Source organism: Eretmochelys imbricata, chromosome 2 (assembly GCF_965152235.1).
Source record: "Eretmochelys imbricata isolate rEreImb1 chromosome 2, rEreImb1.hap1, whole genome shotgun sequence".
Lineage (NCBI taxonomy): Eukaryota > Metazoa > Chordata > Testudines > Cheloniidae > Eretmochelys > Eretmochelys imbricata.
In genome coordinates, this window is record NC_135573.1 from 73,678,360 (window position 1) to 73,701,696 (window position 23,337).

Genomic DNA, 23,337 nt, shown 5'->3' on the forward strand with positions numbered 1-23,337 from the left:
ACTGCCACCACAAACCTCCAATTACAAGCGCAGGGTGTCAAGACACCTAAAGCACCCACAGGGACAACCATCTCGAAGAACCTCAGATGCTGCACAAAGTGAGTAACCTTCTCTTTGCTTCTCTAGAGAGGATGAATGTAATTGACATGTGACACTGAACAGCATTCTATAGTCAATCCATTAACTTGAAATCATATTATACAACCTCTAGATGGCTGCCATAAAGAATCACATTAGTTGCCTTCATAAGTAAATTTTTTGGCCACAGTTTCCAATAGTGTATTTTGTTTAGAGGTTGGAGAGTTTTCAGTGTTGCATGAATAAAGCATTTATCACCACTCTAAATTCCAGTGCTGCTTTCCCTGGTGGCCATAACTGGAAAATTCGTGTTTGTAAGACAGTTATTTGTATAGTTGTCGAAGTTTGGTTAAGGCCTTTTTTTTTTTTTTAATTTTAAGCTAAAAAATGGCTTTTAGACTTCTCTACTGTTTTAGTTTTAGTTTTTAATGTGCATTTGGACTTAAAAAAACTTGAATATTGTGTTTCAGTTAGATGTAATTTGAAGCAGCCAGTAATGCTATGCCCTGCTGTGGATTAAGGTTAAATGGGAACAGAGATCCATCAAAACTGTATCACTCTGCTAAAAAGCAAGCAGAGCTGGACAAGCACAGTTAAATGTGTTTAGCTTCAGGTTCTGGTCTGCTAAAGCTGGACAAGACTTAGGCTCAGGGCCTGTACCTGAACGATCCAAGTCTTCATGGTTAATCCAGCCCTGGGCTTATAATAGAAATGCACCATTTAATAGATCCTTAACCTATTGTTGTTTAAAGAGTGCATGAGCATTAAATTAATAGGAGGAAGGACGTGCTGCAAACGAGATGGAAGCTATCATAATATCTATAGTCACTCTGTCTGCCTTATGAAGAGAATGTTGGTTATCAGTGTAGTTCCGGCCACTTATCTCTCTATCACTTCTGTTGTATTTTTATATAATGCCCAACATCCAAATGGCAGGCCAGGTGCCTCAGCTGAAATATGCACATGGAGTAATGACCTATTTCTGTTGCACAGCTTCTCTCCTCATTGGATAATGCCCCTCACCGGTGGAATTTGGAGGTGGATTATTGTTGCTGGAGACTCCAGAACTAAGCTCCAGTCTTCAGCTCAGGCCACCAGATTTTCTGCCTCTGGAACAATTTGGTAGTTCAGATTCTCCTGATCATTTTTTTTTTTTTAAACTATCCAGAGCTATCCTGCAAACACCTGGCTTAAATCTAAGTGATGTTCCCTATGTGAGACATCACGTATGGGCTCTACAGAAGATGAATTATCCCATGCCTGTGACCAGCCAGCTGACACTTGCACTGCTAAGGCACAGAGGTCAGAGTCTGACCAGCGTGTCGGGTCCCCATCCTGCCCCAAGGAGCCATGACTCCAGTGCAGAAAAGCCTGATCATGACCTTCTGAGGTTTTGGAGAGAGAGCCTAATGAGGAAGCTCTCTGGACAGCTCATGGAGTAGGTCCCACAATAAACAGGCACCAAAGGGGAAAATATCCAGAGAAGATCCAGAGTCCCCACACCCAGATGTGGGTTCCCTCCTCTCTGGGGGAAAAAGGCAGAGCTCCTACGCAGCTCCTCTTTCTCCCACTGTGAATCAGAGGATTTTCATTATGCTCATGGGTAAGTCCTGCAAAACCCAGTGACTTCCAAAAAAGCAAAAGTGCAAGCGATATCTTCTTAAGACGATAATTAATATTATGAACAAGTGAGTTTGAAAATCAGGGGTTAAACCCTTTGTCTTCTCCCCCTGAGGGAGCGTTTGCTGGGGTTTCTCTCCTTCATAGAGGTTCTCTCGTAGCAGTGCTCTGTATCATGATTACTACACCTCTCTCATCTCACACCGTATCTCACACCTGTTCCTCCTGTGCAGCCATGCTTCAGGCTGCAGCCTAGTGCAAATTATGATTGTCTGGCTTTTAGCCCAAGGACCCTTGCTCTGCCAGGAAAAGGGGCTCAGACTGTGAAAGGTGGGAAGGGTCTTGCTCTCTACCCCTCCCCGCGCCACAAGCTGGCTCCACACTAAAGTCTTAGGAGCACTTGAGGCAGTTGATGACAAATGGAGGCACATGAGTATTCCACTCTCCACAAAGGTGCACCTTCATGGGATTACAGAATGTTCAGAATTATCCTTCTCATGTTCAAAATTATCCTGATTTACTGAGTAAAGCGCTGAGTGGTACTAGGTTGCTCCTACAGTAATTACTTGGGTGCCAGCCTTCAGGCTCCCAGGAACTTTTAGCAGGCTACTTCCACAATTGAGGTATGTGTACCACTAGCCCTCCTCTGTTTTGGGGTTCCCATGCCAGGATAAATAGTGTTCTATCTTTCTGCTGTATACAGCCAGGGGAAGAAATACCACACATGCAGCACAAAACAAAATAAAAATAAACCTCTACAGCACCCTATCAAGAGAAACAGACCCAATCATAAATTAACAGCTGTTGGAAAGGATTCATAGCCACCAGTTTTTTATAATGAAGGGGAACTTTGGATCCAAATGCAGAGTTCCTACCCAGAGATCAAAATAGATATGGCTTTGGCTGTAATTTTGCCATAGGGTAAAGATTTGCAGGAATCCAAAACTTCATGGCATCAGTATTTCCTAAGGGGTCATCAGTAACCAGCTATTTCCAGTGGCTAGGGTTGCTGATGCAATGCACCACTTTCATCCCTTGTGTGGGTTTCTCAAAATGCACCTGCTGAAATTCCTTCTGAGGACATAGAGCCATGCACTTGATGCAATGCAAAGTTAGGTGTCATTCTCAGATCAAATCCAAATGACCCTTTGGGGAAGGGTTAGTGCAAACATCATGCTGAAAGCAAACCTAGCTTTCACTCTAGACCCTTGCATACTCACTGTGGGATCAAGCATACTAGGAAGACAAATATGCAGAATCTCATTTATATACAATATACAGAACAACATTTCAGTTCATTTTGACGTCTCTATTAGGGTGTATCTTTATTTAAAAAATTAAAAAAGCAAAACGTGCAAATATGGACCCTAGGGGAGTCATCCTGTTGTCCAGGCAATCCAATATCCTTTTTATGATAGTGGCCAATACTGACTGCATCAGAGGAAGGTGCAAGAAACCATTTAGTAGGAAATTGTGGAATTTGCAGAGAAAGTATCCTGCTAATTCCTGTTAGAGGTTGGCTTGTGATTGAGGCATGAGTGTTTATATCCCTTCCATAATTAGGGAGTAACCAGAGTTAAAGCTTCTCCTTGGCAATGGAAATAATGTCCTGGGTAGAGCAGAATCTGCTGCCTTTTAAGACAGTTCACGTAAAGGATACAGAAAAGAAAAAGGAGAGTTGTGGTCCTCTGGCTAGTCCTCCACTGGCCCAGAAGGCACATTGGACTTGCTAGATAACCAAGGACCCCACCTTGTACATGCAGAAAACACATGATCCCTTGAAACCGGGACTCCTACAGGAATATCTACAGTTAACAGCCTGGGTGTTGGAAGAGAAGTTCAGTTTTCAGCATGGATTCCAGAGTTCTGTCTGGAAACCAAACTGTAACAATCAGAATATTTCATTCACTGGTCTGGTCAGATTTACATTTCTGGTGCTCTTTGGGGCAGGGACTGCTTCTTCGTTTGTGCAGTACCCAGCACAAAGGAGTCTGATCTCTAGATACAAATATTAATCCCAAAATTCTGGTAATCTCAGATACACTAGAGTTTCTCCAGGACTCTACAACCAAGTCCTACAACCAAGCACCTTTAGAAATGTGGGTACCAGCCACAGCAGCATTTTGTAGACAGGCACATCGGTTCCTCTGTTTGAGCATCTCTGCCAAATTTAATTAGAATGATGGATTAGACAAGCCTGTGGCTGGCATTTTTAGTCACCATTACCTCCAAAAGGAAGATTTTGGAATTAGTTCCCATATCCATACAAGAACCATGCTGCCTTTGTCATAAGGAAAAGGTTATTTTTAGAGCTCCAGAAACCTTTCTGTCCAAGGTAAATTTCTCTTTCCACAGTTCCTGGGAAATAGTTTTCCCATTGTTTTGTTCTAATCCTTGGAAGACTGTGGCATAAATGGGCATTCCTAGAGCTCTAAAGATATGTCTCAAGCACATGGTATACATACACCAATTGTAGCCTGTTCATTTCATTCTATCCAAAATGCCAAGGTCTTAGGGTCTCAGAGTTGCTTGCAGGCAACACGTAAAATTCTTGCACCAGCTGGCATGCTGTGGGGGGGAAGGAACCTCACCTGAGGAAGATTTGCAAAGGAAATTTCCATTTCTCCTTTGGTTGGAGGTTGCTACTTAGTTTATAAAGCTCTTGCTTTATATATGGAAGAATTTCTATTCCTGCCTATTAGCCTACTGTAATAATTAAACTGCTTATTGTTTCCCTTCCTGCTTCTGGGAGTCACTACTTGCTACTTTCCATGAATAGCGAAAGAGGAGAGAAACTGTGCAACAGAATGAGAAATTCCTTATCTGATGATTTTCCTTTCTGTTAGCGGCTTCTCGGAATTCAACCCACACTGGGAGTCCGGCAAATGAGGTTGTCTTAATGCTAATAATTGGTTGCTGGAGTGTTTCTACAGCTGTGGAAGAACTGCTCTGGTGGCCTGAGCTAAGGGGCGGAGCTTAGTCCTGGACCCTGGAGCAACAACAATGGACAGCATCTGAATTCCTCGGGTAGGGCGCGTTGGTCCATGAATAATGGACTCGGAAAGAAATTGCTCATGTAAAGAAAATTATCAGAAAAGAAATTTCTCATTCTCCATTCATTTTCAATTCGTTTTCATGCTGCAGAGTTTAATTCAGTCTGATGGTGCATGAGTGGGAGAAAAGTGGATTTAGGGTGACCAGATAGCAAGTGTAAAAAATCGGGACGGGGCTGGGGGTAATAGGTGCCTATATAAAAAAAAAAAAAAAAAAATCCCCAAAAATTGGGACTGTCCCTATAAAATCGGGACATCTGGTCACCCTAAGTGGATTGGTTACTCATGTCAGCCAAACTTAAGGAAAACGGCACCACAGCTGGGAACTCTCTTCATGATACAATGGCCTCCATCCAAGCTTCCTTTCACTTTAGGAAAATAAAACCAAAAGATGTTCTCAGTGGGCCTGTAAATATTGGAAATAGGCTTTATAAACAGCCCATGTCTTTGTTTTACAGGAAGTGAGTTACCAGCACAGAGAGCTGCTAGACCTCGACTCAGCCACTGTGAGCGCTAGCTGCTTAGCCAGTTTACAGCAACCCGTGGGCATCCTGCTTCTTGAACAGGCTCTAACTCGTCTTTCTTCTGCAGAAGAACCACTGTCCAAACGAATGCGTGGAAGGGCAGAGCTCTCTCCAGATGTAATCAGATGGATTGAACTTGCTAAGTAAGTGCTTGTTTGGGCAGAAATTAATTAGTTCAAATTAAAGCAGCCAAGAGTTCTAGTCATATGTAAGTCTTGATTTTCATAGGAGGTATATTTTTAATACTTCTGAGCTAATTATTGACCTTTCAGGCAGGGCTACTCCCATGTCATAAATCTGTTCCAACACGTTCTCTGGTACAGATTCAACAGCTTGGTTTCCAGTCCAGTTAAATGCTGTACTCTTTCGGAGTAGTGTGTGCAGCATTGTTTAAGCATTTTTTGACCAGAGTGGAATTTACACAATCCAGTATAAATTCATAATCTGATAGAAGAATAATATCCATTTATCAGTGATGCATTCTGTGCAGCCAGGCATGTATAGAGCTGTCAGTTTTCATAGACTATTTAACATGTATCAGTTGTAATACTGAAGCACTTTGTACCTGGATACTTTGCACTTGAATAGAAAGCTGTTCTTTTTCAAATAATATTTTTTTGTCTTAACTTTACTAGGCTTTATCGATCTGTTGGAGATTATGATGTTCTTCGTGGTATTTTCAGTGGAAAGATTGGAACTAAGGAAATTACCCAGAATGCACTGTTAGCAGAGGCAAAAAGTGATTATGCTGAAGCAGCTAAACAATGTGATGAGGTAAAAAACTACATGGTTTATGGTTTATTTCCTCTCAGATTTTTTTTAAGACCCTTTTTTTACTTCCATCAAAATAATAATTCTGAGACAGCGTGTTGCTTTAAATGTTCTTTTATTTAGTTCACTTCATTATATAATTCAAGAACCATAAAAGATACTTGGCCAAATGCAATGTAAATAACGGTTCATAACAGACAGTGCTTATTGAGCCTAATTTTCAAGTTATCTCCATTAGTGTCACACAACTTTACAGGCATAAATCAATATAATTTCAATAAATACAAAAGAGCATTAAAGAGTGCAAATTAAGTGCCTATGATCTGCACATGTAAGTTCTATTTGTGTTCACAAGTTGATAATAGATAAAAAAATATGTGTGGAAATGAGTTACCTACAGAATGTTTGTGTCTAAATGAAAGGTGGAAAAATGCAGCTCTTTACAAATGCAGGTTGACTGAAGCTCACATCTGAATTGAGTTTTATATGTTAAAGGTGTGACTGGCTTAAATTTTGAAGAATTCTTTGGAACATTTTCTTTGGTCCTATTTGTTGATTAAACACAAATGCTGATAAAGGAATAAAATATTGTCATGCAACAGTGAAAACATTATAGGTTTTCCTGAACGTGTTCAGCTAGAATAGTAAAAAGATCATAATGTTGCCGCTAAGACCCTACTTGTTTTTTTCATCTGACATTCCTTTTCTAGGCTCTCTCTAAACAAGACTGGTCGGATGGTGAGCCTACTGAAGCAGAAAAGGATTTCTGGGAACTTGCATCTCTTGAATGCTACAACCATCTGACAGAGTGGAAGTCACTGGAGTATTGTTCCACTGTTAATATTGATAGCGGACAACCTCCAGACCTAAACAAAACTTGGAGTGATCCATTTTATCAGGTTTGTGAAATCATTGCTAGATTAGATTTGATATCACACTGATTGCATTTGTACAGGGGCCATTACTGCGGTGCCTTGATTAGGGATAGAGGTAAAGTGACTTGATCACAAAGGTATTTGGCACAACTTAGATGAGTTTTCTTATAAAAAAGTACAGTCAACAGTAATTAAAGTAAATATTTTTTGCTGTTCTGTTGCGTCTCAAGTTGCCCTTTAGTCCCATGACTGAGAAAATGGCTCCAGCCTTGTCACATTGTCCTCTTCATGTTGCTGTCATTTATTTTTCTCCTCCTTCTGTATTTGGGTGGTCAAACAGAATTTATCTTGAAGTTGATAAGAAATGCAAAGCGCCAGTACCTGTGCAACTGCATGAGTCCACCAGAAGAGGGCGCTATGTGACTTGTTGGTTGATGGGAGTCAGTCTGAAAAAGGTTAAGATACACTGAAAAATATAATTACATTTGGTGAAATATGTTAGTCTTTTCCTAATTTGAAAATCTTTAGGCCTGTAGCAGATGGAACCAGACCCCTATATGTCTTGCATATGGTTCTACATCACCAGCAACAGATGGCAGAAGTGATTATTCAGTATCCTGCCCCAGGAGTAAAGAGACTTTACTTTTTTCCTCTGTAGGAAACCTATCTGCCATATATAATACGGAGTAAGTTGAAGTTACTGCTCCATGGGGGCAATGACCAGTCCTTGCTGACCTTCATTGATGAGGCTATGAAGATAGAACAGAGGAAAACCCTTATAGAAATGTATTACAGCCAAGAGCTGAGTCTTCTCTACATCTTGCAGGATGACTTTGACAGAGCCAGATATTACATAAGCAGTGGCATGCAGGCCTTCATGCAGGTAACAAAGCTGCTGACATGTCTGCTGTGATTCTCTGTAGGAAGTCATGTCAAGTGCAGCCCTTGCTGCTACTGGAACAGTCCTTCAAGATAAAAATATAAAGGATGGAATCTTGACCCCCTTGAAGTGAATGGCAAAACTTCCGTTGACTTCCCTAGGGTCAGGATTTCACCTCAGGAACTGAAGAAATGGAAACAGCCATCCAGTGCAACATGCCCCCCCCCCATTTTGGGGGTGTCTTGCTCCTTTCAGTTTATTCATTCTGTCTCCTCCTCCCCCCCCGCACTATATCACACTGAGTTTATTCAGCCTAGTTCACTGATGTGCCATTCTGAAAACCTCTAACTAGTGTAAACTGATACTGGTTGGTTTTATGCATCTTTTCTAAGGATGATATGAATCACAATCTAGTTGAGCATAGCACATAGAAGGATCGGTTATTTATCTGCTCTACAGGGCTTTAAATAAAAACATGATAAGAAATCACTTAAAAATCATTTTCCCTCTCCTAGAACTATTCCAGTATTGATAATCTGTTACACCGAAGTCGACTAACAAAGCTGCAGTCTGTCCAAGCTTTAACAGAAATACAGGAATTCATCAATTTTATAAGCAAACCAAGTAAGATATTTTTCCCCACAGTATTTTTCGCTTATTTTGTGTATATACATTGTGGCACTGAGCTTTTTATTTTTGGAAAGAGTGAGTGTAGTTATTTTCACATGTCAAAAGACTCTGAATCTGTGTCTGATGCAGTGAAGATACTTTTAAAAAGGGTCATCAGCTATGTTATGTTTTATGTTTCTAGCCCTTGCCATAAAATCCTTGCATGATGATTTAAAATACCAATTATCTCTTTAAAATTATACATGATTAGTTTTAGACTAGTTTGATAGATCATAGAATCATAGAATATTAGGGTTGGAAGGGACCTCAGGAGGTCATCTAGTTGAACCCCCTGCTCAAAGCAGGACCAATCCCCAACTAAATCATCCCAGCCAGGGCTTTGTCAAGCCTGACCTTAAAAACCTCAAAGGAAAAAGATTCCACCGCCTCCCCAGGTAAACCATTCCAGTGCTTTACCACCCTCCTAGTGAAATTTTTTTCCTAATATCCAACCTAAACTTCCCTCACTGCAACTTGAGACCATTACTCATTGTTCTGTCATCTGGTACCGCTGAGAACAGTCTAGATCCATCCTCTTTGGAACCCCCTTTCAGGTAGTTGAAAGCAGCTACCAAATCCCCCCTCATTCTTTTCCGCAGACTAAACAATCCCAGTTGCCTCAGCCTCTCTTCATAAGTCATGTGTTCCAGTTTCCTAATTACTTTTGTTGCCCTCCGCTGGACGCTTTCTAGTTTTTCCACATCCTTCTTGTAGTGTGGGGTCCAAAACTGGACGCAGTACTCCAGATGAGGCCTCACCATTGTCGAATAGAGGGGAACAATCACATCCTTCAATCTGCTGGCAGTGCCCCTACTTATAAAGCTCAGAAGGCCATTAGCCTTCTTAGCAACAAGGGCACACTGACTCATATTCAGCTTCTCTTCCACTGTAACCTCTAGGTTCTTTTCTGCAGAACTGCTGCCTAGCCATTCGGTCCCTAGTCTGTAGCAGTGCATGGGATTCTTCCGTCCTAAGTGCAGGACTCTGCACTTGTCCTTGTTGATCCTTATCTTTTGGCCCAATCCTCTAATTTGTTTAGGTCCCTATGTATCCTATCTCTACCCTCCAGCGTATCTACCACTCCTCCTAGTTTACTGTCATCTGCAAACTTGCTGAGGGTGCAATCCACGCCATCCTCCAGATCATTAATGAAGATATTGAACAAAACCGGCCCCAGGACCGACCCTTGGAGCACTCCGCTTGATACCAGCTGCCAACTAGACATGGAGCCATTGATCACTACCCGTTGAGCCCAACAATCTAGCCAGCTTTCTGTCCACCTTATAGTCCATTCATCCAGCCCATACTTCTTTAACTTGCTGGGAAGAATACTGTGAGAGACTGTATCAAAAGTTTGGTGAAGTCAAGGAATAACACATCCACTGCTTTCCACTCATCCACAGAGCCAGTTAACTCATCAAGGAAGGCAACTAAATTAGTCAGGCATGACTTGCCCTTGATGAATCCATACTGACTGTTCCTGATCACTTTCCTTTCCTCTAAGTGCTTCAGAATTGATTCCTTGAGGACCTTCTCCATGATTTTTCCAGGGCCTGAGGTGAGGCTGACTGACCTGTAGTTCCCCAGATCCTCCTCCTTCCCTTTTTAAAAGATGGGCACTACATTAGCCTTTTTCCAGTCATCTGGGACATCCCCCGATTGCCATGAGTTTTCAAAGATAATGGACAATGGCTCTGCAATTACATCCGCCAGATAGTAGTGAACAGCATAGACAGATCATGTGTTCCATTAATATCTGCCATTTTAGGCATAAAATATAAAGTTATTTACATCTTATCAGCTTAGTACAAAACTCTAGTTAACAATTGTACCTTTGTATTCCACTATACTCCTATGAGGAATACTGATAACTGTCATTCTTTTTCAGTGATAATTATTGCTCCTTTTAGTTTCTTTATTCTCTAGTAGTTAAGATACAGCAATGCCTAGAAAATAGTATAATAAACACCAGACAATGATTCATTTCATAGAAGTCAGGAAATTTGAGTGAGTTTCATTATAGTAACTGCTGGCTGCTGCTGTGTCAATCTGTGCTTTTCTCATTCTAAACATTATGGTTTGACCCCCTACATTTTCACATTACGTCCATGCAGCCTTTTCTTAAAGTATTTTTAATTGATTTTAGGCAGCTTAGCTTCTCAAGCTTCCCTTAAGAGACTTCTCAGAATTTGGACAAGCAGATATCCAGATGATAAAATGGACCCCGTGAACATCTGGGATGACATTATTACAAACCGGTAAGATGAAATACTTGTCTGTTAACTATGATTCTACGTGTTAGTTAAGCTTGCTATATTTCTCATGTTGCTTGTAGAAATTTTTGGTTGGAATCCAGCACTCCGTGATTTCTAAGTACTATTGTGTCTTGCCTTTCAGATGGAACAAATTGTTTTCATATTACTAAGATATGGAGAGGAGCAAAGGGCAGACTGGGTGCGTAGGTGGATAAGAGGATGTTTTCATATAAATAGTGTAGTTAGCAGATTAGACCAATAGCCTAAAGCTTAAAATTGTTTGTCATCCATCAATAGCTAGGTACACGATAAAGAAATAAGGATTATAAATTAAGATTTTGCCATCCATCCATCCTTGGCCCAATTTTTCAATCCTTACATATGTTGAGGAGTAGATGGGTGAATAGTCACATTTATCACAATGGGGCTACTCACTAAGTGCCCCTCAGCGTGAGTAAAAGTCACAATAATGGGCTCTCAATTACTGGAGGTCTTTAAACAGCTAGAAGTTTTAACAAGGTTTTATACAAAGAACCCAACCCCAGTCATCACCATGTTCTTCAGGTATTTATGTGACTGTCTTTAACTATTACTATAACCAAAACTTCTGCTGTGCAACAGTTACCTGAAATGGCTGACCCTTGAGAGACTTTATTTAGGCAAGCTCTCAAGAGGCTCAGATGCTTTCTCTAACCTTTTAATTTCTTTCTCCTCCCCATAATATTTCTCCACATCCTCTCCTTTCTCTCAATGCAACTTCAGATCACTCTCCTTTCCTCAGTCTTCATCATTACCTCTCTCTGAGCCAAATAAGCTCCTTAAAATTTGCTGATTATGGAGTCTCAGCAGGCTTGGCAGTGTTCGTTCAGCCAGGAGCCAAAACCTCGTGTGCATAGGAGCTTACTTAGGTTAGAGGTGAACCAAAACACATTTCATGCTTTATCCTTTGGGAAAGCCCCAAAACTTACAAGCTTTGGAGAGTTGACAAACTGCCGAAAGCTTGCTGTGGGCTTTTAAGATACCTACTTGTGTCTTCTCTTAAATTAGGTTATAAGGTTCCTTGGGACAGGGACCGTATTTCTATGGTGTTTACACAGCACCTAGTGCAGAGCCAGACTGATACCCAGACTCCCAGTGAGTAACAGTTTACATGGTAAGCAGTCCCATTGAAGTTGATGGGCCTACTTATAGAGTAAGGTAATAGTCACTGTGAGTAATGATATCTCAGTGGGTCCCTTGATGGTGACTGGAGTCTCAGGGCACTACTGTAATAAAAATCTGAAAGGTCACTTGTGCAAACCTAAATAAGGTTTGCAGTTAGGTCAGAGTTTGACATGAAATATAGGCTCGTGCTAGAGCTGGTAAGGATTTTTCCTGTGAAATAGAGTTTCATTGGGAAATGCCGATTTATTGAACCTGAAGTGTGTCACAGAAGCATCTCTGGTTTGATAAACTTTAATTGAATCACAGGCAGGTTTCCAAGGGAACTCTGCTTGGTTTCATGGCAGGCTGCTGGGGAGCCTGGGCTTCTAGGGTCCATGGCTTTGGGCAGCCCTACCATGCAGACTGCTCCCAGATCAACTGGCTCCCAGGACCCACCCACTTGAAAGACTTGGAGCCAGCAGGCCTAGATGTCTGGAAGCTCTGCGGCCCCCAGTGTCAGGGCTGTGAACATAGTGGGGCTGCCTTGGATCCTGGGAATCCTGGCAGCTGCTGACTGAAATTGACATGATTCTTGTCAGCTTCACCACTGCTCTTTGAAATACTGAAATATTCCATGAACTGGAAATCCCAAGTTTCAGTGAGCTCTAGCTGGCATTTATATTTTATAAGCCAGTATACATGTTCCTTACAATTATGCTGTCATTAGAGAAAGGGCTATAGGTTTGTCTTCGTACATTTGGGGTAGTATTCTAGAAAAATGTAATAATGGACATTTTCTAGCACCTAAACTCCATAGTCTCCAATAAAAATCTAACCCCATAGCCAGGATTAAAAAATGAAATATTTGTAAGGAACACCATTTCAAGACAGAGGGGTATTCATTACATCAGTCCACCCTGTTTGTGACTATTAATTCTATTAGTTGAATATGCCTACTCCTGACTGAAGAAGATCAAAATCACAAATAATAGTGACATCAGTCAGTGATTGAAGCTGCTTAGCCATATTTACCAGTGGGAAATTTGGCAGCATTGAATATAGATCAAGGAGAGGAAGGATTAAAATCACCTGTGTGCTTCTCACTGTATTTTAATGTCTTATATTTCCTTTCACCATTGTGCAGGTGTTTCTTTCTTGGAAAAATTCAGGAGAAACTGCCTAACATCCAGGCTGATGACAGTATGGAGGTGGATGGAAGGGGAGATGTTGGTGACAAAATGGAAGCAGATATGCAGGAAGAAGACATTCATTCAATGATTAGAAGCTGCAAATTTAACATGAAAATGAAGATGATAGAGAGTGCCAGGAAACAGGTGACTCTGCACTGTCTGGTAGTGCTTGATTCATCGGAAAACCATAGCTATTAGAACTGGAAAAGACAGATTAGGTTGTCCAGGTCATGCTGCTGCCAATGCAGGGATTTCCCCCCATAGTATGTTCTTGAATGCCTGGGTAAGGTTCTTTTTCTACAGAATTGTAGATGACAGCTGTTAATTAACAACTTTTCTAAAATGTGCAATTTCAGGAAATGTGCCCAAAGGCTCTTTTCGTTCACCAGATGTTCCTGGTACTTTCCAGAACAAATAAATAAAGCATCAGAAATGTTATAGTTGTGGGCCTGTGGGGGCATGTGTAAGTAGCATAATGTATCACATTTTAAAGTTTTTTAATTTCATGTATTTATATTTCTATTTTTATCTTCTGCTCTAGTAAGGTAAAGGATCTCAACAGGGATCTGCCACCACCTCTCAGGCAAGTGCCCTAACCATTGGGCTGTGGGATATTGTTGTATGGGACTCTCTCAGTCTTTCCTTTTGAAGCTTTTCCTCTCTGGAAAAAATAATTAGTCATTAGAGCAGGGATCCTGGGCCTCCCACATCCTGGGTGAGTTTTCAAACCACCAGGCTCTCTCTCGCTCCGGACTAATGACTCTTTAATTATTTATCCACAATGGAACTGCTTCTACAGGACAGACTGAGGGATGGCCACATCAGAATATTCCATACCTAGTGATTGGGGCCCTCACTTGCTGATCCCTTGAACTGGGGTTTTCCATGTTCCACATGAGTATCATAAGGACTGAGCTAAGTCCCATTGTCTGTTTTGTGTCAGCTTACCTGTGGGGCCAGGTCCAGCAGGCAAGCTTACCTGCTTACCAGCTCAGGCCCAGCGTGCAAGTTAGGTGGAGGAACAGCTGTGTTTCCCCAGCCTGTGCATCACATTGGGACTTAAGTGTCCAGATGTCTAGAATGGAGCAGAGGCTCAGATACACAGAGGCAGAAACATAGGTGCCTAGGTAACTTGTTCTGCAAAAAATTACGCACCAAGTGAGTTAAAAATCTACAGGATTCAGCAGCAGCTGAGTTGTGGGAGTTTTAATACTAGTGGTGTCTGATCTTGGGATTTAGGCATCAAAAGTGGAAGGTAGGCACCTAAATCCCTTTCTGAATCTAACCCTAAGTGACCTGTTGCTCAGAGGTGCTGAATACCCAAAGTCTCCATTGAGATCAGTGGGAGTAATGGGTACTCAGTACCCCTGAAAGTCAAACCACTTATTAATGGGTCTAAAGATAGATGTAGAGACCTAATTTAGAGACCAGACTATCAAGGTGGAAAAAGTTGACATGTTGACCTCTGTATTTTAAGTAGGATTTGAGTTAAAAATGACTGGAGCTAGATTGTTTGTGTATTTTTTTTTATTTTTATCAAATACTTCCATTAGTGCAAGCCTGTTTTTCACACCCAGCCCAAAAGGCAGTGGTGCCCCTCACACTTTGCTGGAATTCCCAGGACCTTTCCTGTTACACATTGTGAATCCTGTAATGGTGCTTGCAAAATCCCTGGATCTCTTCATTTGCTGCAAACAGTAGTTTTTTATTTCCCCTTCTTCTAATGCATTATTGAAAATTCCCATTTTGATCTGTTAATGTAGAACAGCTTCTCAGTTGCCATGAAGCTTCTGAAGGATCTGCACAGAGAGTCTAAAACCAGAGAAGACTGGCTCTTGAGATGGAATCACAGCTATTGCCGCTTTAGCCATAGTCGCAGTCAGAGCCAGAATAGTCCTGAACAAATGCTCACTGTGTTGAAAACCATCTCTTTACTGGGTAATAATGTTATCTATTCAGACTCCATTGATGCAGAACCTATGCTATGGATTCTCTTCCTGTTTGTAATGGGAATCCATTTTACTGCCAAATTACCAACTTTATTTCTGAATTCGAACAGATGAGAGCAAAACTGACTACCTGAGTAAAAACATAGTGGCCTTCCGCAACCAAAACCTTCTGTTGGGTACCACTTACCATATTTTGGCCAGTGCCCTTAGCAAAGATCCAAGATGTCTTGAAAAAATGGAGGAAGAAAAAGCTAGGAAAGTCGTGATGCTTTCTGGAGAGAGGCCTGAAAACTCTGAGAAGGTAAATGAGAAGGGAAAGGAGCTTCTTACTCATTATTGTAGCTGGCTAATTTTGTTACGTAATTCATTAACTCAGTTACATTAAGCCCATGTTACTACAGTAAACCCATGCTACTGCTCTCTGTTGCTAGCACTGATTTCTCCAATGAGCTGCAGCTGCTGTTAGTCTGATCTGGACCCCGCTTAGTCAGTCATGGGCTCCTGCCCCTGGACATACTCATTGCTGGAGAGGAGGTTCCATGCCCCAAACTCCCACCAAGATGGTAAAGAAAAACTTGTGGAGGCAGGTTTTGAATCTGCTGTGTCCAGAGCCTCCATGATTGTGCTAGTGTTTGTCCCTGCTGACATCTTATATAGAGGAAGGAGGTCTGTCCGAGAGCATGTGGATGCACAAAGGCAAGAAGGGTGAGGGAGCAGAGACCAGCCTCATAGTGGGATGCGTGGTGCTCTTCGATATCCATGCTAACATCAGGCAGGGCTGGTCACATGAATCTCCCATGAAGATAGTCAATTCCTAATATTAATATAGCTAATTTTCTGTTTATTTTAATGATTGTTTAGTCATTTTAATGATCAACCATAGCTAGGAGCAGAAAAAAGTAAAATTTGTCCCATTGTCCTTTGCCTTAATTGAGCAGGAGTACAATATAAAAAGCACGCAATTGGAGATCCTACCAGATCTTCAAATGTATGTATTGAGAGTTGTTCAAGATGCCCTGGAACTGAACTTATGTCTTTCAAAGGAAGCCAAATGGAGAGTTAAACTGCATATATCAATTTATATCTGCTGATCTTGATAGCTGCCCTCTATTAAGAGCCTTGGGAGTAACTACAGTCAGAATGAACAAACAGTCTTATTTGTCTCTCCAGGAGCAAGTACAATCTGTAAATGAACAGTGTCAGTACAATAAGGACAAAAATTATTATAACTATTTCATAAAGTTAAAAATTATTGTGCTAGTTACTCTACCAGAATGAATGACAACATTCTTTATAATGAGCAGTTGAAAAGTAAGCATGAAATCTCTTCCGTACCACCTTGTGCTGTGATCCTTAAAAACTAAGAAAGATCATACTTATTTGAGAGACCTCCAGAAAGATACTGCAGTAAGTGGTATCCATCATTTTGTGGATGATTCTGTTCCCTCTGAGTCAGTATTTAACCAGTGTCCCAGCATGGTACTAGAGAGCACTATACTACCTTCTGGATGAGACATCAAACTGAGATAACATGGTACCTTCTGAAAGACCTAAGGGTGTTAACACTTGTCTCCTGACCAAATTCCAAGTCCAATAATTTCCCTTTTCCTCCATAAACTTCACAATGTAGGGTTTTTTGTTTATATTTTGATTCCCTCCCCCAAAACAAATAAGGGAAGAATAGAAAAGATAAAAGAACGAAAAGGGAGGGAAAGGGAAGAAAGGAAGTGGGGGTAGGGAGGAGAAAGAAGAACGACATCTCTGTTTCCATCCACTAGGGATTAATCAAACATTTTAAAAAAGTTAGACCAAATCTTTTCAAATTTGCCTGAAGTCCCTGTTCTCCAAAATGTTACCTGCTCTGAGATGCCTGGTCAGCCAAGTTGCTGAGCCAAGCTTCTGTCCCTGGACGCAGTCTGCTCTTTTATCTAAGTAATATGAATCATTTTGCTACAAGCACAGCTCTGGAGAACCAGGCTTTCCATGAGTTGTTGCATTTCCAAGACAATGGGATATATCACAAAATACAGTTCTAGGAAGTGATTTTTAAGGAGATGCCTTTTATCATATTAATCCTCCTGCCTGCTTCTAGCCAAAAGGATTATATCCTGGGACTGTCCCAAAAAAATTCACAGTGTAGTTTATATTGGATACAGTATTTTTCACTTGCTGTTCCTAAACTGTTGGGTGGTATTGCTGAATACTACTAAACAGCTGGCACATTTCTGCCAAGTAGGTGGTAGATGATGGAATCTGTATACGGAGTTTAGGTAAGTTTGTTTGTAAAATGCTTTGTAAATGATTTCTTCCATTCAGTACATTGTGGTAGAGAAATCTGGGATGACCACATTGTGCCTCAGTTCTCATAATAGAAAAAAACATGATTTGTGTATAAATAAAGGTTAAAACTAGATCTGGGCAAAGAGCTTTTTAACAAAACAAAAATCCCCCACATATTCTCATGGCCATTCAAACTAAAAAACTTAATTTTCTTCAGCTGTGCTTGTGTCTCTTTCACGTTAACTGTTTACAAATAGTCTATTGAATGAGTTTACTGGCTTGGAAATACCAAATTGTAGAGAATGTTCATAGAAAGTGAATTTTAAACTAATAAATATGACTTGCGTTGGAAGCCCCAATCTAAGATTTATGCCTATCCAGACAGGGAACAGAACTAATACCATATGATCTATGTATCCAATACAGCTCAAATTTCAAATATTGAATACTTGCAGCCAAGAATCATCTACAGATCAAGAACTGTTCACATAAAGTATTTGACAAATACGTGCTCAGTCTTCATTTGCAAATAGAAAAAAGAGACTAAATTTGTTGAATATTCACCATGACCTATTTGCTGAACTCTCCTTGTTGTGGTTTCTACTTGTGGTTGAATTTCAGGTGATAGCAGGTCTGAACAAGAGGGCTTTCCAGTACTTCAGCACTGCAGTGAGGAAGGCTGAAGAAGAGGTGCAGTCTCACTCTATGGAGCACGTAGACCTTACAGGAGTCATAAATGCTTACATGACTTTGGTTGATTTCTGTGACAAGCATCTCCGTAAAGAGGAAGAAGGTTCATCTGGTGAGTCAGAAATTAAAATATTTGTCAGGACTTCTCATCTTACTGTTATGCAAATTTCAGATGGGAGAGTGCCAATAGAGAGCAGTCAAATGCAGGGGCTTGAGGTGGGCCATTTAAAAAGAAAATATTCTTGTACATGGAAGAATTTATAACCGGTGGTGTTTAATACCAAGGGAGTAACTCCTGTTGTGGAGGATTTACTTAAAATACATCAGGCTTCACTCTGCTCCTGAAATCCCAGAAAGTTATATGACTTGAATTTAAATGTAAACAGATTGTCCTCAACTTGGATGTTGTTTACATCCTTTTTATTCTTTCTGACAGCTGCTTCTGGCTTCACCATTAGTGAGTCATGAGGTCTCCATCTTACTGGTGGGATATGCATCCTATCCAGCAGCTGCTCCTCTTGTTCATTCCCAGACCATGACAATGCTGTGTATAACATGGGCAAGATACTAGTGATGATGCAGCCTCCTGATAAAAGCTAATGCTTACAGTCCAAGAATACACAGACTAGTGGTGTGTGCAGTTCAAAAAAGTCTTCATATGGGAAACAGAATAAAGTAAAAAACAAAAAAAGTTAAAATTCCATACAGAGCACCAAGAAAGTAGATAATACAATTAAAAGTAAAGATGATGTTTTAGACGATCAAAGGGATGGAAAAAAAGACGGTGTTTCTGATAATTTTTGTTTAATGTTTCTTGGCAGATGTCAGTGCTCTGGATCTGCAGACATTCCCAGCCATTGTAGTGGAGAAAATGATAAAAGCTTTAAAGCTGAATTCCAGAGATGCTAGGCTAAAGTTTCCTAGGCTGCTGCAAATAATAGAAAGGTATCCAGCAGAGACACTGAGCCTAATGGCACGAGAGGTTAGTTACTTCCATTCCTGGGACAGCAGAGTTGATTGTGAACCAAATATTTATTGAACGGAATCCGTTTACTTCAAATTGAATTTTGGATTATTGTGTAAATCTGTATGTTAGTTTAATGGGATGTTTGGAACTTGTTGCATTGCACTTTTTGCTGAGTCAGCTGCTGAGTTGGTTAATGAAGAAATAAGACTTGAGCAGTGGTTCTCAACACATGGCCCGTGGGCCACCTACGGCCCAATTAGCATACAGTTGCGGCCCAGTACCGCAGCTGTGTGCTAAAAATAATTAAGTTTGCTGCTCCGGTCAGGCAGGGGCTGGGGCCAGAGCTGGGTGAGGGGGAGCCTGCTCTCACAGTCCTGCTGGAGCGATCCTGCCAGCAGGAAAGGCCAAGCAGTCCCCTATGGCTTGGAAGGAGCTCAGCCGGCAGCCTGCTGCTTCTGCTCCCTCCTGTCTCTGTCTCCCCACGCTGCAGGAACACACTGTCAGGTATTGGTTAACACTGGTGACCAGGTGCTAAAAATCTAGAGACCACGGGAACCCGTGTCAGCTGTGGGTGTAGCTTGAGCAGACATTGCCCCTCCCCGCTCCCCCGATTTCTTCGCAGCTCTGCTTAGCTGTCAGGGTGGGAAGAGGCTCCCTCTGGCCCTCTCCTCAGCTGAGGCTGGCAGGCAGCTCCAGGACGCTGCCTCCTGCGTCATAGTGCCCATCACTGTCATCTTCTATATGTGCTGTGTCCCATTTCTGGACAGGTGGTGATTGCCTGGGGGGGGTGGGGGGAGAGGCAGTAGGGAAAGAAGAGGGATGATACAGGATGGGGGAAGAGATGGGGTTGGGGGAATGGGGCAGGGGACAGTGTGGGGAAGAAAGGGGGTGGAGTTGGGAGAGGAAAGGGGAGGGAATGGGATGGGGGAAGCGAAGGGGATGACTGAGAGTGCTGTTGCCGGGCAACTGCTGCCTCCTTGCTTCTGGGTGTCTGCCCAGAGAAATGGGGGGGCATGTCCCTCCCCACTAGCCACTTCTTTGTGTCGCCTCCGGCAGGGATGAGCATGCTTCAGGCTGTGATTGCCTGCCCATCCCCTATGGCCATTTCTAGACCGTTTGTTTCAGCCGTTCTCAACCTGCGGGCTGCATGCAGCCCAATTAGCACACAGCTGCGGCCCAGCTCAGGTGTGTGCTAAAGGCCACGGGCTCCCAGCTGCCCCGCTCCAGGCACCCCAGCCGGGCAGCTGGCTGCTGCCTGGCCCTGCACAACAGGGTCCTGGCAGGCTCTGGGGTCGGGGTCCTGGCTTCTGCCTGGCCCCCTATAGCTGGGTCCAGGCAGCCGGCTAGCACCTGGCCCTGCACAGTGGGGTGTAGGGTCCGGGTCCTGGCTACCCATCCTGTCCCGCACAGCAAGGTCGCAGGTCGGGATCCCTGCCCCCACACCCAGCTCTCCGCCCCTGGCCCCACTCTGTGGAGGGGTCTCTGGGTGGAGGGTGCTGAGCTTAGGGGTTTGTGTGTGAGGGAGTTAGGTGGGGGGCACTGTGGTTCTCAAGCTGCAGCCCAGCTAACGCTTTGAGGGCCACAAATGTGGACCACAATGATAAATAGGTTGAGAATCACTGGACTAGAGGGCTGCACACTTTTTATTTCTGTCAGCCAAGTGCTTTGCACACATCAGGGTCTCCTTGCATCCCTTCATTTTCCCCCACAAGCTTCCCATCCCCTCTTTCAAGGACTCCTTGTAACCCTTTTCCTCCATGCCAGGCCACTGTGTGACATCTTCTCCCCCGCCCCCCACCCCACCCTTGTGACTGCTCCTGTCTTAGTCTTGGTCTACACTGAAAAGTTCTCTCACACACCCCTGGTGTACATAGCTGTGCTGACCTACCCCCACAGTGTAGACGCAGCTGTGTTTGATGGAAGAATGCTTCCATTGACAGAACTAAACTTTTTTCAGGAAGGTGGTGCTCCTACCCCACTGGGAAAAACCTCTTCCATCGGTGCAGGCTGTGTCTGCATTATAGGTTTATGCTGGCATAGCTATGCCGGTATAGTTTCTGCATTGTTAGCACAGGCTTGTTTCAAAACCGCTTTTTTAACTGAATTTATATGCTAGTGGTTACAGATTGGGGGGGCAGTGCATTGATATAGGGACATACTGAGAAGGCATCATGGGAACAGAATCGCAGCTTGGCTGCCCCACTGAGCTGAGAATGTATCTGTGGAAGCCAAGACAGGAAGACTACGACCTGGTCTACACCTAAAACTTAGGTCAACCTAGCTGCATCGCTTAAGGCTATGAAAAATTTTGCACCTTGTGCAACATAGTTAGCTCAACCTAACCCTACTATAGACTCAAGCATGCTGATGGAAAAATTGTTCCATTGACCTAGCAACCACCTCTCATGGATTAACTACACTGACAGAAGATACCCTTCCGTCTATGTAGGAAGCATCTACACTACAGTGGCTATTGCGGCACAACTGCAGCACCATAGGTGTGCTGCTGTAGCCACTTGACATAGACACACCCTAAGAACTGTGACAGTAATGAATTCCCCATTAGAACATTATGGGTGAAGTCTGTCCTTGCTAACAGATGCCACAAAAACAATAGTTGCTCATCAGGAGTCCTTCATTATTTCTTTTCTCTTTGGTTAAGTCATTTAGGGTGTCAACATTTCAAATTCCATTGAGGCAAAGGGTAGAGCTAAGACGGGGTATGTTGTGATGCTGGAAGGTGTTAATGGCTGCCATCAAACACAGACCTGGTTAAAGCTGCTGTGTTGAACCCTACTGATTTTGGGCTAACCAGGTGCCAGGAGCTCTGTGTCCCCCATTTTCTCCTCCTCGTTTTCTAGGTTTCCGCAAAATCAATAGGGTTCTGTCCATTGATGCCTAGAACGTTGCTTGAAAGTTTGGAATTGATCAGATGCATCATGCAAATGTTACATCCAACCAGACACAGAAATGCCATCAAGTTGAGTGCAGGGCCTCACTTGGCTCAGCCAATGAGACATAAATGTTTGCAGATGAAAACCTATCAAGAACTGAAAATGATTGCTTCGGCAGGGGACATTCTGTGCAATCTAATTAACGTTGTCTGTTTTTCCACGTGTTTCTGCCTGCTGACTTGGAACGCAGAGTAGTTTTGTTTGCTTTTGTTTATAGTCCGGATTTTTCAAGATATATAGAAGGTGATAACACTGTCTGTGTTTTGCAGATTTCATCAGTTCCCTGCTGGCAGTTCATTGGTTGGATTAGCCAGTTGATGGCAGTGCTTGACAAAGAGGAAGCCGTAGCTGTGCAGCATACTGTAGAAGAGATTGCGAATAACTACCCACAGGCAATTGTCTATCCTTTCCTGATCAGCAGTGAAAATTATTCCTTCAAAGACACTGCAACTGGCCACAAGAACAAGGAGTTTGTAGCAAGGTGGTGTTTGAAATGTTGCTTACAAATCTATAAGATTTTAATAGGAAGTGATAGTCTGTGAAAAGCATAGAAAATGGTAGCTAGATTTTGGTATCTACTGTGCTTGGTTCGAAGGCATAGAAAAACGGGTACTTAGGCCAACTTTTCTAATGTGGGTGCCTAAAATTAGGCACCTCCATCCATATTTAGGAACTTAAGTAAGTGGCTAGATTATTTTTAGAGGTGCTGAGCACCCACAATCCTTGCTCGTGCTTAGCCTCCCACAGCCGTATAAAAATGAACTACAAAACATAAAAGAAAAATGTTTGCCTTTTCCTGCTCTTTTGAAGTATCAGGTGCAAAATCATAGAGTGAGGATCCTTCCTTGTCTGCTCTGCTCTGCTAGGGTTGAGGGAAATCCACAACTCACTCTCCAATTACATCACTGTTCATATCTGCTAATGTTTTCTAAGATCCTTTAGCAAAGAGAGGAAAGTGAGGCCCTGACATTTTTAATCTTTCAAATATAACAAAATGAGCAAAGACACTTGTTAATTAAAAAATAATTTAACTAATTAAATAAGCTATCCTTGTACATCAAAAAGAGCAGTGAGGTGAGTGCCCAGGCTTTCCTTTTGGAAGGCTGCTCTTATTGCATAAAACACACTGCTCCCTTATTCTAGGGTCCTCAGCCATCAGGAGAGTGGGGTTGGGGGAGGTATTTTTTCATGCTTTGTGTGTATAAAAAGATCTTCTACACTTTCCACAGCATGCATCCGATGAAGTGAGCTGTAGCTCACGAAAGCTTATGCTCAAATAAATTAGTTAGTCTCTAAGGTGCCACAAGTACTCCTTTTCTTTTTGGTCTCCCTAGCGTTGCTTTTCACCACCATCTGTTAGTGGGGCAAGAGCTGTTTTAGTTGACTACAATAGCATGTAATGCCTAACTTTCTCATACGGGTTATCACACAGCCCTTGT

General features: G+C 42.3%; 1 protein-coding gene across 1 annotated transcript in view; it reads left to right on the forward strand.

Moving 5' to 3' along the window:
- Nucleotides 1-23,337, forward strand: part of PRKDC (protein kinase, DNA-activated, catalytic subunit) — a 160,243-nt gene that overhangs the window by 117,999 nt on the left and 18,907 nt on the right. Inside the window, exons 63-74 of the mRNA XM_077810300.1 lie at nucleotides 5,210-5,418; nucleotides 5,911-6,049; nucleotides 6,757-6,945; nucleotides 7,580-7,804; nucleotides 8,317-8,425; nucleotides 10,617-10,728; nucleotides 13,013-13,202; nucleotides 14,822-14,996; nucleotides 15,118-15,308; nucleotides 17,909-18,089; nucleotides 18,799-18,959; nucleotides 22,168-22,379. Coding sequence (XP_077666426.1) covers nucleotides 5,210-5,418; nucleotides 5,911-6,049; nucleotides 6,757-6,945; nucleotides 7,580-7,804; nucleotides 8,317-8,425; nucleotides 10,617-10,728; nucleotides 13,013-13,202; nucleotides 14,822-14,996; nucleotides 15,118-15,308; nucleotides 17,909-18,089; nucleotides 18,799-18,959; nucleotides 22,168-22,379 — 2,093 coding nt within the window. The remainder of the gene's footprint in view (nucleotides 1-5,209; nucleotides 5,419-5,910; nucleotides 6,050-6,756; nucleotides 6,946-7,579; nucleotides 7,805-8,316; nucleotides 8,426-10,616; nucleotides 10,729-13,012; nucleotides 13,203-14,821; nucleotides 14,997-15,117; nucleotides 15,309-17,908; nucleotides 18,090-18,798; nucleotides 18,960-22,167; nucleotides 22,380-23,337) is intronic.